The sequence below is a fragment of the Enoplosus armatus genome, chromosome 15, assembly GCF_043641665.1.
Source record: "Enoplosus armatus isolate fEnoArm2 chromosome 15, fEnoArm2.hap1, whole genome shotgun sequence".
Taxonomy (NCBI): domain Eukaryota; kingdom Metazoa; phylum Chordata; class Actinopteri; order Centrarchiformes; family Enoplosidae; genus Enoplosus; species Enoplosus armatus.
In genome coordinates, this window is record NC_092194.1 from 11,275,953 (window position 1) to 11,292,190 (window position 16,238).

At 42.7% G+C, this 16,238-nt stretch overlaps 1 protein-coding gene across 1 annotated transcript in view; it reads right to left on the reverse strand.

Annotated features, from left to right (window-relative positions):
• The window catches only part of asap2a (ArfGAP with SH3 domain, ankyrin repeat and PH domain 2a), a 56,204-nt gene extending 41,298 nt beyond the window's left edge, over nucleotides 1-14,906 (reverse strand). The window contains exon 1 of the mRNA XM_070919790.1: nucleotides 14,779-14,906. Within this exon, the coding sequence (XP_070775891.1) occupies nucleotides 14,779-14,904 (126 nt within the window). The 5' untranslated portion in view covers nucleotides 14,905-14,906. The remainder of the gene's footprint in view (nucleotides 1-14,778) is intronic.
• Between the last annotated feature and the right edge of the window lie 1,332 nt (nucleotides 14,907-16,238).

Below are 16,238 nucleotides of genomic sequence, written 5' to 3' on the forward strand. Positions count from 1 at the left end.
GCTAACATTTTGGTTAAATGCGTGTCATATATTCCTGTAGTTAAGTATCACAACTTCATAAAATCTGTGCAACTTCATGCACTCTGACCAACTCCGCTGGGCTCCCTGGCAGGAGCGTTAATGTTTTCGTGGAGGAAGACAAGCCAAATGGACAAGAGATTTATAGCAATCTGTTCACTTTGTGAATGAAGCTTTTGGTGCATATGCTGCATCACCCCAGTCAGATGGCAGCTATGTGTTCTGCTCTTGTATCATGTAACTGGTAATGTAACTTCATTGGTTGGTTCACATTCAGATAACCTTGCTTTCCATTTAACCTCAAAGTATCACAACCACAAGCAGCCTTGTGACCCAAAATGTGTCTGCTCAATTTTCCCCAAACAGGTTCTGGGAAGCTCCTGCGTATGAGTGTGCTGAACCATGTTAATATGAAGCAGGCTTGTGTTAAAATAGAGCATGTCATAATGTTATCTGCATCTACAATCAAAAATGTCACTAAATCTGCTTGATTTTTGGTGTGTGTGTGTGATGCACATCATTGTCCCACAATGCACAAAGGACAGCTGCCAAAAATGTACAAAATTGAAGATAGTAGTGAAACTGCTCCTGGAAGAGTTTAATAAAACAGTATCATATTTTATTTTATTTTATCATATTTCCTGCGAGTATAAACACTTTGTTAAAGTGACTACAACACTCTGCTGGCACATTGGTAGATCTAAGCCCCTCCACATAATGCCAGTAATCAGCCTGTGAATCAGTCTGACCGAGCCGAAGCCTTACACGCACATCAACATGGACATCACAGCCTACCAAGGTCTCCCTCTCACACACACACGCACACACAAATCAGGCAGTATCACGCTCCAGCAGACCCTTTCAATCTGCAAAGAGTGGTCTGACAGAGAAAGGGGTGAGACAAGTGGGGGACGGACAGGCGGGGGTAATAAACCAATCCCAGCTGAACACAACAAAAACACTGCTCTAAATCACACACACACACACACACACACACACACACACACACACACACACTTCAATCACTTTCACACGTTTCCAGTCTGATGTGCTCTCCAGGGTTGAGCAAAGTGACTCCTCTCCAAGCACCAGGCCACCCTATGTGTGAGCCCTCTTGTTTGTAGCAAAGGCCGCTCTAAAATTAGATATTTTAACCCCCCCCCCCCAAAAAAAAAACCTATTCACAGCGAGAGGGGAATTCCACTGCCGTGTAGCGTTCAAACAGCACAGGATCAGCGCTGAATCCTCGCACAATAGACCCGGCCTCCGAGCCTGGAGCTGCTTCACAAGCACACTTCATCTGACATTACTGCAATGTCAGCATTTTCCCTCTCCTGATAGGAGATCACGGTAAACCGAGAGGCTCTTTTCACCCTTCCCGCCGCTGACCTACCGTTTTCCGGCCTGAGCAGGAGGAGGAACACAAACTGAATTGAATTAATCCCCGTCTTAATGCATGGCATCATCATCGCCATCATCATCATCATTGTGATTACAATCGGGCACCATCTGCTACCAGCCAATCTACAGAGACGAGCACAACACTGCTGGGTCATGGGGGTCGTTGCCAAGGTGATCCATTCACTTATGGTCGTGCATTTCCTGAATAGTAGAGTAACGTGTGTCAGGTTACTGATCTCTGTGAGCACAGTACAGATAATATCTAATGTGTGTGCATGGACAGATAGAGAGGGAAAGAAGATACCGTAAACCTAATTAATGTTGCTCAGATAGGATAGGAGGATGCTCAGATAGATTACAGTAGGACAATCTTTCCATCCTGAGAATAACAGTTTGGTTGTTCTGAAATAGATCTACTTTAAAAAGATATTAGTCCAGATATTAATAAAATGTGAATTAAAGAAAGAAAGAAGTAAATCCTGAAGAGATTTCTCTCTCCCTGGCTTCATAAACACCTCCTCTCGGCCTAGAAGTTTCCACAACCACCTTCGGGAAAAAGAAAGAAAAACGCCATAAACAGACAAGAGCCCCAAATTAGGTGACTAACTTCTGTATAAACTAGCATTTTGACTGCTGTCACGAGGCAAAGCTCAGCTGGGTTAGCACAAAGTTCAACTACGAGGGCCCAAACCAGAGCGAATGAATGTGCTTGGCCCTGCATTTGCAGAGGTCTTCAAAACAAAAAGTCTTCTCATACTGCAGACATTGTCTATTTTCTGAGCTTTTCACATCAAAATGAAACCTTGAAAGTTGCATTATACGGCTACAACCCAAGAAGAATGCAAAGCTAATTATGGACCAAACAAGGTCGGGAAATTAGTTTTGGATGGGTTTCCCAAAAAGTGCACTTCCCTGTTACTTGTTTAGTGCAACGCTACCAAAATACAGGCAAGACTGATAAGGTAACAGTTTTAATTAAATTCATAATCATTGGTGAATCTGCTGAGTACTTTTTTGATTCATCAATCAATTGTTCAGTCTATGAACAATCTAAAAATAGTGAAAAATGTTCCCAGAGTCCTAGGTGAGGTCTTCAACATGCTTGTTTTGTCTGAACAATTGTTCTAAACTCAAAAGATATTTCAGCTTACTATCAAACAATCAAAATCATCATTTCAGCTCTAGAGTGAATCTGGTCTTCCTCAAAGACAAAAGGCTGTTTTAAGCGCTCCAAGCACTGAGACTAATATGTAAGCTTCTGTGAACAAAAAGCTCACTTGAAAACAGGGGGACAGGCAGGAGGGTGAAACGCCGCTGACTACTAGGAAATTGAGTCCAGCTAACAAGCCTGTTGTATGGTAATGCTCTCCACTTCTTCCTCCGCTGTCTGAAGAAGAAAGACATTCCTGGATGATTGCATGCTGGAATGACTGACAGACAAGACAGAGACCCAGCCCCATTGTTCCTGCCGACTAACTATCTGCTGATGACAGCATGTCTGCTTGGCAAGACGCTGTCCCGCTTTTCTCAGAGGCCCCATCACCATACAGCACACACACAAATGTCCAATTTAATAAAACACAATCCAAGCAATCCTCCCCGTCTGTAGTATTGCTATCGTCATCACCACACACTTCTTTAAAGCTGACACACACACACCTGGGTTCTGTCTGGTGTCTCTTTATAACTTGTCCACCAACCTTGCCTAACCCTTTAAGCCCCCCCCCCCCCCCGACAGTCATGCGAGGAAACAGTCTACCACATACTGTGGAAATCAGGCAATAAGACAGCTGCAGTCTGGGATGTAATTATCCAATTTATTTGGTGCATGTGTGGGTACAGTATCTGTGATGGCTGTGGTGGGTTGTAAACCATGTTTCATGAGAATAAACCCAAACAAACTTCACTCCTCAAAGAAACTACAACATCTAAGGAGTGTGTAAAATGGACTACTTCTTGTGTAACTTACACACACGCACACACGCACACACAGTAGGAACATAAATAAAAGCTCTGGTTTTATTGTGAAAATCATGGGCAAGACTTGACATCACGTTAATCATATTCATTTCACCACTGTGGTGTGGTCAGTCCACACTGTTTGGAAAAGCAGCAAAAAAAAGTGGATCTCTCAGCGAGACAGTACTAATCCATTTTCCTCTTTGATCAATTTCCAGATCAATAACTGCCACAGGCGGCGGCACATTCACAATATCCGTCCTTCACACATTAAGCATTACTCCACAATATTACAGATGAGCTGTGATATTTTCACAAAAAGCCAAATGACGCCTGAGTAAAAGCGGTGAACAAGTCCAACCACCAGCAGTACATCATATTATGATGAGTACTTAAGAGTCGGTTCAGTTCCCTTCTACAGTGGTTTGGCTGTAAGGGTGCAAAGTGTTTGTCAGATCGTCAAACAGCATCTGAACCCCCCCCCCCCCCCCCCCCCCCACACACACACACACACACACACATCTTTCTGATATCAGAATTGCGTACAACAAGTTTAGTAACTTTCCGAAAATCAATAATGTGTCAAGCATGAGGTGTGAAAGTATGCAGGAATTGAATCTCTCAAGCGGTCTTCTTTATTCATTCTTCACAACTACTTCCACCACTTTTCCCATGCACAACCCGAGTGCAACAGCATATGTACCTTTGAGGGGAGACTGGTCTCTCCGTTATCATTTTTATGATTCATCACATCTTGCCCCCTCTAAACGAGGTCAGACGCTACTTCATAGCAAACAGCTCGTTTCAAGCACACCCCAGCCTTAAAGGCACAGTCCATAATTGAGGCTGTCAAGGTGGCCGCCCTCGCCTCCCCCTGCCTCCGCCACTTGCAACACAGCAGCAGCACATAGCATCACTGTTGGCTGTTAACGTGGAGGACACAGCATTTCATGCTGGTGTGAAATGTTGACGTAATCCACCACACTTCTGTTCTCCTATATATCTGCCAACAGTTATGTTAGGTCACCTGAAAGCAATCTATGGAGAATTTCCCTGAAGAAAAATAAATAAAACATCATATCATTAGTAGGCAGTCTTGCCCGCTACATTACAGAGTGAGACTCGTCAGCTTTTCTGCAGGTGTGGCATCCAAGTGGTCGCCTGGTGTTGCATATGCACTGCTGGCCAGCTCTCGGCCAGACACAGAGCTGCTGTGTACAGCTCCACATGTGGTACAGTCAGGGTAAACACAGGAAGGGCGCTCTCTTTCTACCTCAACATCCACAGAGGAAGAGCTGTGACTCATTCAAAACATATGTCAAATATACAGTTCAACCCTGCAGGCATCAAAGAGAAGGCAGATCCCTGAGGAAGCGGTGCTCCAGTAAAGCTGTTCACTGCAGTACAATCCTTTTTTCTTTTTTTTTTTAAACAATTACATTTTAGCAGTTGTCTACTTAAGATAGCACCTCTGCAAGGCCGACTCTTTACTAAAGTCCATTCATCAGACCCAGAGGTACAAATCAACTGTAAATCTATCTGAAAACGCCCTTTCAAGTGTTTCATTCACAACTTTTCTCCATGCTGAGTGAGTAAAGTCAATATTTGGATAGAAGTGGGTTCCATCGAGCCAACCGCTAACAGGCCATGGTTGCAGGGTTTCTCTGTTCTCTCAGACAGCTGAGATGTGTGTAGTCAGCCTGCGCCGGGGAAGCATGGAAAACCCCAGCATGCAAGTTCAGTGGGAGTGTGGGACAGAGAGAAACGAAGGGGGAGGGTGCTTTTTACTATGTCATGAGACTTTCTGACACAAGCTCATTAAAACACACATGCTCTTTGGAGAAAAAGCAGATGTACACTCTGCACAACAAAGCTGAGAAAGCTATGAAAGAAAAGTAATGAAAATGTACACTGTAAGGCAATATCTGCCAGAGATGTGTCATAAACCTGAGAGAGACCAAAAACACTTTCAAAACAGATATTGAAACTTACTTTGTAGTAGCTCTGACCTCAAGATTTACCGCAAACAACAAGTCAGATATTACTTTTTTGGTTCCGTTTGTGTGCAGGTTTTTTCTGCCTGACTGCAAGTTATTCAAACATTTCATCTACCTACAAGCCTTCTGGTATTTTAGCAACGGGACACTTGGTGCTTTACAGCTCCTCAGTGAGCACTACAAAGACCACTGTTGGACCAAGGCCTCCACTGCCAGCTGCCAGAAATCACACTGGGATGACAACATCAACTGCAGTGCTTAAAGTGTTAGAGGAAACAAACTTTCATGTTAACTGCTGAGGAGTTGTTCAGGGTGTTTTATATTTTACAAGGTGAGAGAACTTTTGTTTCCGTTTGGTTTTCCCAGACGGCTATGCTGCCTCATGGTGATAATACTCCAGATGCAATGTTTTTTTTCCCCGTCTAGATTTATCAGAGCCCCAGCCGGTTTACTTGATCTCTTGTCATTGTTCTCATTTGAAGATTAGCATAAGTGAGGTTAAGTGAGGAATAAGAGCCTGAACAGGTCTACCACATATGTCAGGAGCCCTGAAACACATTGAATAATAATCACAGTGGAGACCTGATGGCGCCATGTTTAAAACCTGTTAAAATGGTCTCCCCGACTTTGAGGGGAGTCTTTAATGAAGTTCATAAACTAGCAGGAGACTGATAAAAAACAAGTTGGACAGAGGGGCTGGGAAATAAGGACCAAATGTGCTGCGCTTTGAGGGGAGAAAAAAAACACTCCTCTGACTTCACCTTAGAGTCTCTCTTTGGCTCTTTTCATATAGACGTATGTGTCAACCTGATGGTGTTGAAGCAGTAGCGCCAGAGGCAAAGTGCCCAACAGTTACCGCACAGTCCTACAGAGTGTGATGATTCCTGAGAGAGACAGAGGGAAAATGACCTGTTTTCTCCTGGAAAACGCTGCAGTAAAACACTACAGAGAGCATGACTGTGTGTGTGTGTGTGTGTGTGTGTGTGTGTGTGTGTGTGTTATTATGGGCTTGAGAGCACACTTCAGTCGCACAAAAAGAGACCTTCATTTCAAACAAACCTTTTGAACTCTGCTGCGAACTTACAACATGAAAAGAGTTTCACTTGACATAAACCCAGCCCCTCAATGAAACGAGGCAATCTGCAGGGTCTAAGACTTCAGGAGAACTTCACCAACAGTCTACAGATAAAACTTGCATGAGTAAAATTTGAGTGGGTTTAATTTCAAATATCAAAGTGTTTTCTGTGCTACAACTCTTCTAAGTTCTAAAGATGCTTCCTTTTGTGCAAAAGACAGAAGGCCATTTGGAATATTAAATAAATCATTACATGTAGCAAAATATAGGCTAAATTAAAATAATAATGAGCAAAATGTCTTGCAGTTTGGTTTCTAGTTTGGTCTAGTCAAAAGTGGGACCAAAGCTCCCTTGAGAGCCTCCAAGGAGTTCATGTTAAAACATTTCCCCAACAGCGAAGAAGTCTGGGTCTGTTCCCTGAGTGAAAATGACAACACAACTATGAGGATTCACCCCTCCCATCCCACGCTGGCCCCAAGCAGTGCCGAGTGGCCAGGACTACAAATCAATGGTGGAGTTCATTAATGAAGAGGCAAGGCCTGTCAAGGAACAATAGCCGTCAACAGGGGCCGTCTCAGAATATCTGGGCCAGGACACTCTGATGGATGAGATGAGCTTTAAGTTCCCATTTACCCCCAGTGCCCCTAGTGTCCAACCCCTAACCTCTGAGCAGCACAGGGGGCAGCCAGTCTCCCCTTTCACCTCAATCCCCTTCACCATGCTTGACTGAGAGTTTCATGATCATTTGTGCTCCAACAACCCTCCTCCAAACCAAACAGACCAGAACTGACAATGGCCAATCACATCACTCCCAAATCCTACCATCCATACTAGACGGTGTACAAGAGTAAAATCATCACATCCTGACAGTCAAAGCCCATCAGGGGATAAGAGAGATTGTGGCTTTGAATCGATTGGGACAGGAGTGTGACCTTCGCCCCTGGCAGATCCATGGGGAGGGCTGCTGCATAATAATGAGGGCCGGGACAGAGCCTGTCTCTGGATGATAACACAGACCCTGCTCTATTTGGCCCTGGAGGATGGGGAGACACCTCTTATTTCAAACAAAGAATCTGAATCTGAAAGTCAAAATCCTAGACTAGAGGTGTTCTGCGTGTGTCTGTTCAATGGGCCTTCTGAACCAAAGAAATTGCAGTTTTATTAATCGAATATAACATAATTACCATTCATTTCTTGGCATGTGAACAACATAAATTAAACAGTGGAAGGTGCCATAATAAATCAAGTTGTTGTTAACTAAACCCCGCCAGCCAAGGTAACTCAGCTCAAATGAGATGCCAGCGCTCCCAAATCATGTTGTGTTTGGGATCATTCAACTATACTCCTGCCAAGAACTCAAGTATATGCTAACAGTGCCGGGGCTCGATTATACATTTCTTTTGCACCCCTATCCAAGACCAAAACGATGACACTAACTTGCACCTTAACACAAATTAATCAGGAACAGCTAAATAGGAAACTCATGAAGAATTCTTTCCATAAATGAGTTCTCCATTTGGAAGAATGGATGTAGTTGGCTTTGCTTCAATGTACTTGGCCTACTCTGGTGCATTAACTACAGTAAGGCAAAGTCAAGGGCCGCTGGGGACAGCCGATGTAGAGTGAGGGTGAAGGGAGGTCACAGAACTCCAGTGATCCTGCCAGAAATCCCATTTCAATTATAGGAAGCATTAAGCTTCTTAGGTGGTATGCTGAAGACTGGCCAGAGTGGCTGGGGGTTTGGACTGCTCACTTGGGCCAGAGTGCACATATAGGCCATGTGTGCGTGAGAGCTCGCAGATCCATCCGTGTGTCTCTAAAGCTATTAGATGTGGATTGTCCCTGCATCGATAATCCTACTGTCTGAAGCCTTGTTAAAACTTTCCTCCAGGCCACCTGTTGCAGGGGGGCAGCTGTTGTCCCCCAGCCAGGCCACAGCCGTTCCCGCCAACCTTGCCTGGAATGGGGGGAGGCAGAATCAGGGCAGAAAAAGGCCAGGCCTTCCCTTGGCTCGGGAACTACTCCAGCATCAACACAAACTGGCAGAGTGACAGTCACGGAGAGTCACGAGAGCACACTTGCCTTCAGATGTTACCACATCAGCCATAAAATGTAGCACATTAAATGAGACATTTCAGCTCAAACAGTAGTAGAGAGCAAGTGTTTTGTTCAACAACCAGTTATATAAAGACAGAACACTGTAGCGACTGAGGCAGCTGGAAATTAAATGAGACATCATCATGTGTTAACAGAAGATAAGGGTTCATGGCAAGGTAAAGCATGTGCCCAAAACGACCGGTGGCTTGAGAATAAGCTTAGATGTGCTATAAAGAGATGAGAGACTACAGACGCTCATAGCAGTGAGCACTCATCAACTGCTTTTTTTAACATGAGTTCATTGAGAATCTATTTACTTTCTTCCAAGCCCCATTAACTTGTTGTACACAAAGATCAGGAAAGCTAGAGACAGTCCGTGAGAACCAGACTGAAGGCTGGCGTGGCCTGCATAGCTAGTGCCAACAGTTGCCATTCCCAGAGGTACTCCCTAATAATCTCTCATCAAACTGAAGCAGCAAGGCAGCGTGCCTTACGAGTACATAGCTGACATACCAGTGTGATGGACCTCTGTTGTATGAAATAAGAGCCAGATGGAAGACTAATGATGCTAGCCTTCAGGACTGAGTCACCCCAAGGCCCCCCTCAACACCAGTAATGGCCCATGAAAAGCTGACTTGGCTATAAATAGCGGTTATTCATCGGCAAAAAATGAATAAACTGGACAAAGGGATATGGAACAGAGGGAGAAGCCTAGTGGATGGGTGGGTTTCTGGCACTATATAAGGGTGGATATAGACCATGCAGCAGCTCTGTTTTCTCTCTAGGGATACAGGCCTACGATTAGTACAGTATTGTTGATGGTTATTCGGCGAAGCACAGGTTCCCAAATTGTTTCTTGGTCACAAACAGCTTCAACAATAATCAAGTTGCTTAAGATTATATACATAAAAATATGCAATTAGCCACTAATAAGAACCCATCAATGCCATGATCTCAAAAAACTAAACAATTTGTTTAATTTTTAATTTAATTAAATTTGTTAAACTTATCCATCAGTGACATTGTTTCTGGCTCAGTAACTTGGGCTGCAATTACAAAGAAATAGAAGGTGCCCTTTCGTTTCTCTAAAACACCCTTTTGGGTTACCTCTTTCTCTGATGGAAAAAGGGAAGGGAACTCAAAGGGGATCATGAACTGTCTCATTTCAAACTCAGTTAAAACTGTTTTTAAAGACACGGATGATCAGTTGCCTCTCATGAAGATTTTATGGCCCTTTGTATTGTATTACTGTTTTGTATGTTTTCTATTGAGCTGTGCGTATTTGTACAAACGCTACACTAGGGACGAGGGTTGCAAACTAGCTTAGATTATGAATGTGGTATTGGTTGATGCTATGTACTTCTCTGTGTAAAAATAAACATTAAGATATACAGGACTAGAGAGACAGGCATGCAGAGGACATCAAGTGCAGAACTTTTCTTATGGACCAGTCCAAATAACTTGGGGATATTTGTATTTCTGCAACAAAAACAGGGAATGTCCAAGACTGCATTACAAGCAAGCACTCAACCTGTCAAGCAACTGTAAATTACAAAGCAGCTGTAACGTCATGAAACATATTGTGTCTCTGTCTGAGCAACTATATGCAGCTGGCAGACTGATCAAAGGGCTACACTGCTGACAACACAAAAGCTTGTCTTGAATGTCAAGTAGTGATAGTAGTCTAGCAGCCACAAGCAATCTTCTGCAGTCTACTGTATGAGTCAGATCCATTCCATACACATTGTATTCAGCAACACTTTAAGAGGGCTGTTGATATAGTACAAAGTGATCCCAATAACTGATCCACTCTGCCAAAGAATGAATATACCATTAAATCTCTAAACACCTGCAACTACTCAGTGAGCTGTACGTGGAAACCGTAATACTACACAAATACACACGTCTTCGTACCCGAGCTAGAAGTGGAAGCACTTGAGATTTGTTCTAGGAGACAACTGTATTGATTGCATCATTTTAGGAGTCTTTCTCTGCCTGCCAGGATTCAGTAACTGGGGCATAAAAACAGTCACAGATGCAAAAATAGACCTAAGATGACTACAATGTGTGCCAGTTTCTGGCCTCAGAGACATTCTCCAGACAGCCTCGCCAGTTTTTCTTGGGTGAGACAAAAGCACAGGGGCATTTTCAAGATCAATACTTAACACAGAGGTCAGTTCAGCCCTCGGGGCTGATGCCTCCTTCTAATGGAACCTGTGAGGTCATGTTTTTTTAACACAGAAAGTTTAGAACACAATTGGCTTTGTGTTATGGTGGTTTACCTCATGAAAACACTGTTGTTAAGCAACTGACTGAAGAAAAATGGATGTCACCTTCTCAAATATGGAGAATCATTTTGTGTATTCTGCATTTCAAATGTCACAAGAAAAGGCAAAATTTTACAAGATGCTGCATTTTTAAATGCATTAGCATATGTCACAACTCAATTACAGAGTTATGACAAAGGGTGACTCAAATGCACTAACTTCAAACCAGAAATTGATACTCTAGCACAAAGTATTTGACAACATGATTAATATCAGGAGTGGATCATAGTATTCCCAGTGTACCAGAGTAGTCACTACTTGCCATTCAGATTGTTTTGAATGAAACTTTGAAGGGAAAACCAGATACTATAGTTCTTATTTCTGAAAAGTCTGGACTTGCCAGAAGAAAGCAAACACAAGTGTGGAGGGAGAAAAGCCATGTTTTACAGGAGCACAAAGGGGGGTCATGACACAAATCCCAACATCCTCTTACTGGATAAACAGGTTTTTATTACTGCGGTTTTACCAACACACACAAACATACACACAAGCTCTCTGAAAGGCCTCTTAATAGCCAGCAGTTTAAAACTACTAGCCTAATTAAGGTTGTGTCAGATGCAATTAAGTTTAGAAAGAAGTAATTATGCAACATTTGTGCACCCATTTCCATAAAACCTCAGAGAGCTCGAGTCTCCTCTCCTGTTAATGTGTTTAAAGGTTTCCTATAAACAACCAGACCCAGAGGTCAGTTTTAAAGGTCTTTTAAGAAGATGAGGCTGCAAGTGCATCAGCGACTTTAAAGCGCAAACTCGATTTTGGAAATACAGAGAACTGGATGCATTTTAATTCATACATTTTAGGTATGACAGGCTGATAAACAGGGAGGGAGAAGCATGTCTTTAAATAGAAGAGGAAACCCTTTAGTAGTAGAAGAAGAGGAAGAAGAAGAAGAAGAAGAAGAAGCACTGCAGACCTGCCAAATAGCTCAAAACAGTGAATGTTGCCATGAATCATTGACTGAGATTAAAATTGCAATGTGGACTGAATTGAGAAACCATGCTGTACTTGGATATGTGTTTGGATGTGTGTTTATGTCAACTACATTGTTGACATACACAACACATTGTTTTTAGGATCCGACTTATCTGGTTATAATGGTGATTTTTAATATGATGTGTGGACTAGGTCTGGTCATCCACAAACACACAGTGCACAGGTATGTAAATGGTTTATATGGTTTTCAATGGTAACAGGACTGAGGAGCTTCTATGTAATTAGTACCAAACACAAAGCAGTACTTAAGCCATCTGGAACAACAGATTTACACATTAATCACACCCTTCTACTAACAAATTAATCTCCCTTGAGTTAGAAAGAGGCGAGCTTGCCAGACCTCTGTAGCCTGCTCCTCATCAACTCAAGGCTACATTAGCCACTACTAACAGAACACACCCAAATCTCAGACTATCAGCGGCCCAGTTGCACTGTGGGTAATGTAGGTGCCAGGTTTTTAACAGGGAAGAAGAATGCATGAAATAAAAAAGAAAATATCTCTGGTTCTGCTTCATTCAGTTGTTTTAAAGTGTCCATCATGAGTCCAACAAATGTTACAGGAGCACAATGCTAAACTGGTGGAATTCTCTTTTAAAGACTGCAACAATGCACCATCATACTGTTGCTTTCTGATTGCACTTCCAAAACAGGCTGTCAAATGCATATTCTCACACAAATATATGCACATAATATTAGAATGTTTATAAAACACTTTTTTTTCAATTGATAGCATTACCATATCCAGAATATTTATGAACTAAAAACAACAACAACAGGCCAACAGGAGATTGTGTGCAAAGATATTGAAGTCAGCAACAAAACACACAGCCCGTTATCAAAACTCATAGGTGCCAATTCCCATACAAGACATCTTCTGAAATGATATACCGGCCCACTATAGCATTACAGAACACAGTGCTGCTCCAATCAGCCTGTCTTCAACTGTCAGTTCAAGGGTAAACGCTACAACGTGAGCGCTTATATAGCAAACTGTTATTCTAGAGAAGTTCGGAATCAGCACAATGTTTGAAACTCAGCACAATGCTGAAAACAGCAAAAATTTGATATTTTTATTCTTATTTAGCCTTCATGAATACACAGTATGCGGATGTATTATTATGCTCAAGGGTGAAAGAGTCGTCCTCTTGATGGTTTGTCACATCTTTCAAGAACAGGAATATAAAAAAGAGCCAATTTTTAAACTTCATAAAATACCAGCTACTTGTGGATGCTTGTATGTACATATGTAAAAGACTTTTTGTTTGCGTGCGTGTGTTTTGAGATTCCAGGCAGGCTGGCAAACAATAAGTGGAAGTGTTCCCCATCCACTGCAGCGTTTAATTAGTCAAACAGACCAAAGTGAGCGGGGTCTTGTTGTCCCAACAATAAGGCCTTGTGCTCACTGAGCTTGAGCCTGAGGAGGTCAATGTGGAACAACAACACACTACTCCACGTCTCTGCAACAACAACTCAGCAGCTTCAACAGCAGCTCATCTCTAAAACAAAGTTGCTGAGTTTGATTCTCAACCCAACCTCACAAGGCAGAGATTACTGATTACTTACAGATTAGTGCTGAGCTACTATTTTAAACAAGTAAAGTCCACACATCTATTTGCTTACTACAGAAAAGCACATTCCAGTTTTGAAATCATTCCCGATAGCAGATTAATTGTTATTTTACAACCAGCAGCAGCAGAGGTTTGAATGAAGCAGGTGTCTGACGCCCAAGTGAAGCACCTGCCAGCCTGAGCAGGTGTTTGTCTGGCTGGCTGGCTGGCTCAGTCCTCTACAAACACAGGTTAAAAATCAAGCCACAACCCTCACCAAGGTGTGGAGGATCAGACGCTTAACTTCAAGTTGACACTGAGCCCAGATGTGGATTAGCTGTGTAAAACTGACAACAGATGGCGAGGACTTATCCCGTCTTTGCACACATCATAATAAAAAGGTGTAAAAGTGTCTGTCACAACTGCATTTGGATGACAACTAAAACTTTTTCACAGTGAAATTATCCCTTTCCTCCCCAACACCTAACGTCTGCTAGCGTACCCTAATTTACAGAGCGCAGACACACTAACACATATAACACATCGAGCTGCTCATGTGGGAAATTCTATTTTTACCATGAGGCAGGGCGAGGCTCTGCCATACAGCACACAAAGTAGGGAAACTATAACAAGGGAGGGAGGGTGGCGGTGGAGGGCTGTCAGGGAACAAAGCGGAAGTGTCCTTCCTCCTGATGACCTGCAAGTTAAAGGAGGAACACAAAGTGTTCTCTATGCAGATACAGTGCGATGCAGCTGTAAACTGGGGAAACGTGATATTTCTCCCTCTACCACCGTGGGAATGATCATTTAGCCAAAATATTTGCAATGACAACTACTGAAAAGTGGCGGTAATGTAGGATTGTCTTGTTCCCCTCACTTTCCACTGTCTGTCCTCTTCTTACCTTACATTGTCACTCTGTCTGTCCTAGAAGAGGGATCTGTTGCTCTTCCTCAGGTTTCCACCTTTTTTGTGAGTTTTTCCTTATCCAAATTGACTTGACTTTACTATATCTGCTCTGGCTTGCTACTCGTTGAGGGGATGAAACAATTTCAACTTCTTGATGAAAACTACTGTGTAGTGGCACACTACAGAGCCAGGACAGTAATAAAAACCTTGGTGAACAATGGCTGAGCTGGTTAGAATAGGAATATGGAGCATGAGGGAGCACGTAGTCTAGTTTACTAATTGAAAAGAGGTGACCTACTACTCTGAGCAGACATAAGTCATTAAAATTAAAAATGAAGATCAAACCTTATGTAAATATCATGGAAGGATAACGTAAGAGAAAATGCAATTCTCATTTTTTTTTGGCCGGATTCGTGTTTGTGGGGACTTCAATCCCAGTCCCACCAAAATCACTCACCTCCTCCAGAGCAGTCACTGTGTTCCTGCAGTGGGACATCCTGGTGGTGAAGTTAGAGGCAGTCGGCGATTTATAATCTTCATTCGTCTCTACCACAAACTCTGAAACTGTGATTTGGTCCGGCATAATTAATCCCTTTGCTGATATGAAGAAGACGCAGCACTTTCTGTAATCCCCCTTCTCGTCTGTGCAGTTTTAGGACAGAAAAGTTCACAGCAGCAGCAGCAGCAGTAGTAGTGTCTCTGAAGGTCCCCGCGGGTAGTCAACCATCTCTGGGTATGTTTGTCATTCCCTTGTTTGCTCCCGACACAATCCAGTGCAGCGGTGTTGCACGCTGGTTTGAGGAGTTGCAGCGTTTGCCGCTCACACCGCGCTTTGCTACAAGGTGATGGGTAGGTTATATCCCTCCTGCCTTCCTTTCAGCCCACTACTCTCTTTCCCTTCACTTTCACAGGTCGTCCTCTGGTCACGGGAGAAAGTGAAGCTCCCTCGGTAGAGTCTGTTACCCCTTCTCGGTGTTCCCAAGCCTCCAACAGTGCGAGGCGAACAACTTCTTCCTCCTAGCCCGGGGAAACAACAACCAGGCGTTTCAACGGGAGCGCAAGAAATTGACAAAGGTAGAGGAGGGGATTCAATGGACGCGCAGCAGCCAATGGGGAACACCAGCTGGTAATTGGCAGCCAATCAGGATTCATGGAAGGCGTGAACTCGTGCTGCCTTAAAATGCCCCTCGTAAACTATTGTGTCCTCTTAGTGATCTGCGGCATTTAAGCCTTCAACTGCCTCACCAATCAAAAGTTTCACCAGTCAAGTGAGGGTATACAAAATAATTTTAAGACCTTATGAAAATGGTCTTAAATCTGGCATGTGTAATGTTATGTAAATTCAGAAACTGAAACTAGTTGATACTCTGAAGAATGCTTGTTAGCAGCACTTTTCAGCTAGCATAAAAAGGAGTGGCCGTCAGCCCTTTGATATGTAGGCTATATAAACAACATAAGAAACAGCAGATGCCCTGGTAAAAAAAAACAAAAAACTAAATTATTCAACAGACAAAATTAAAACATATAAATTCAGTCTTATAATGGTGTGTCTTAAAGTGGTTATGTTTATGTTTTACAGTACTGACCAACTACATGTAAAATGGGGTTTTATAGTATCAAACTATTGCAGTCAATATAAATCCATATGTTTTCTTGACTACCCTTCCTCATTGGTTTCTTTCCATGTAAATATATAGACAATGACTCTATAGGTCTGATTCCCAGTGGGGAGAACTTTTAGGCCTGTATTTAGTCTAAATATGATCATCTGTGAAGATGTTAGCAGATGAGATTTAACCTGATGTTTAATGTACGTATTTTCCAAATGTTACACATGTGACACCTGATGTAACAATTTAAATAAAATATATATCTCATAAAAATCACACACACACACACAAAAACCTCAGATGACAT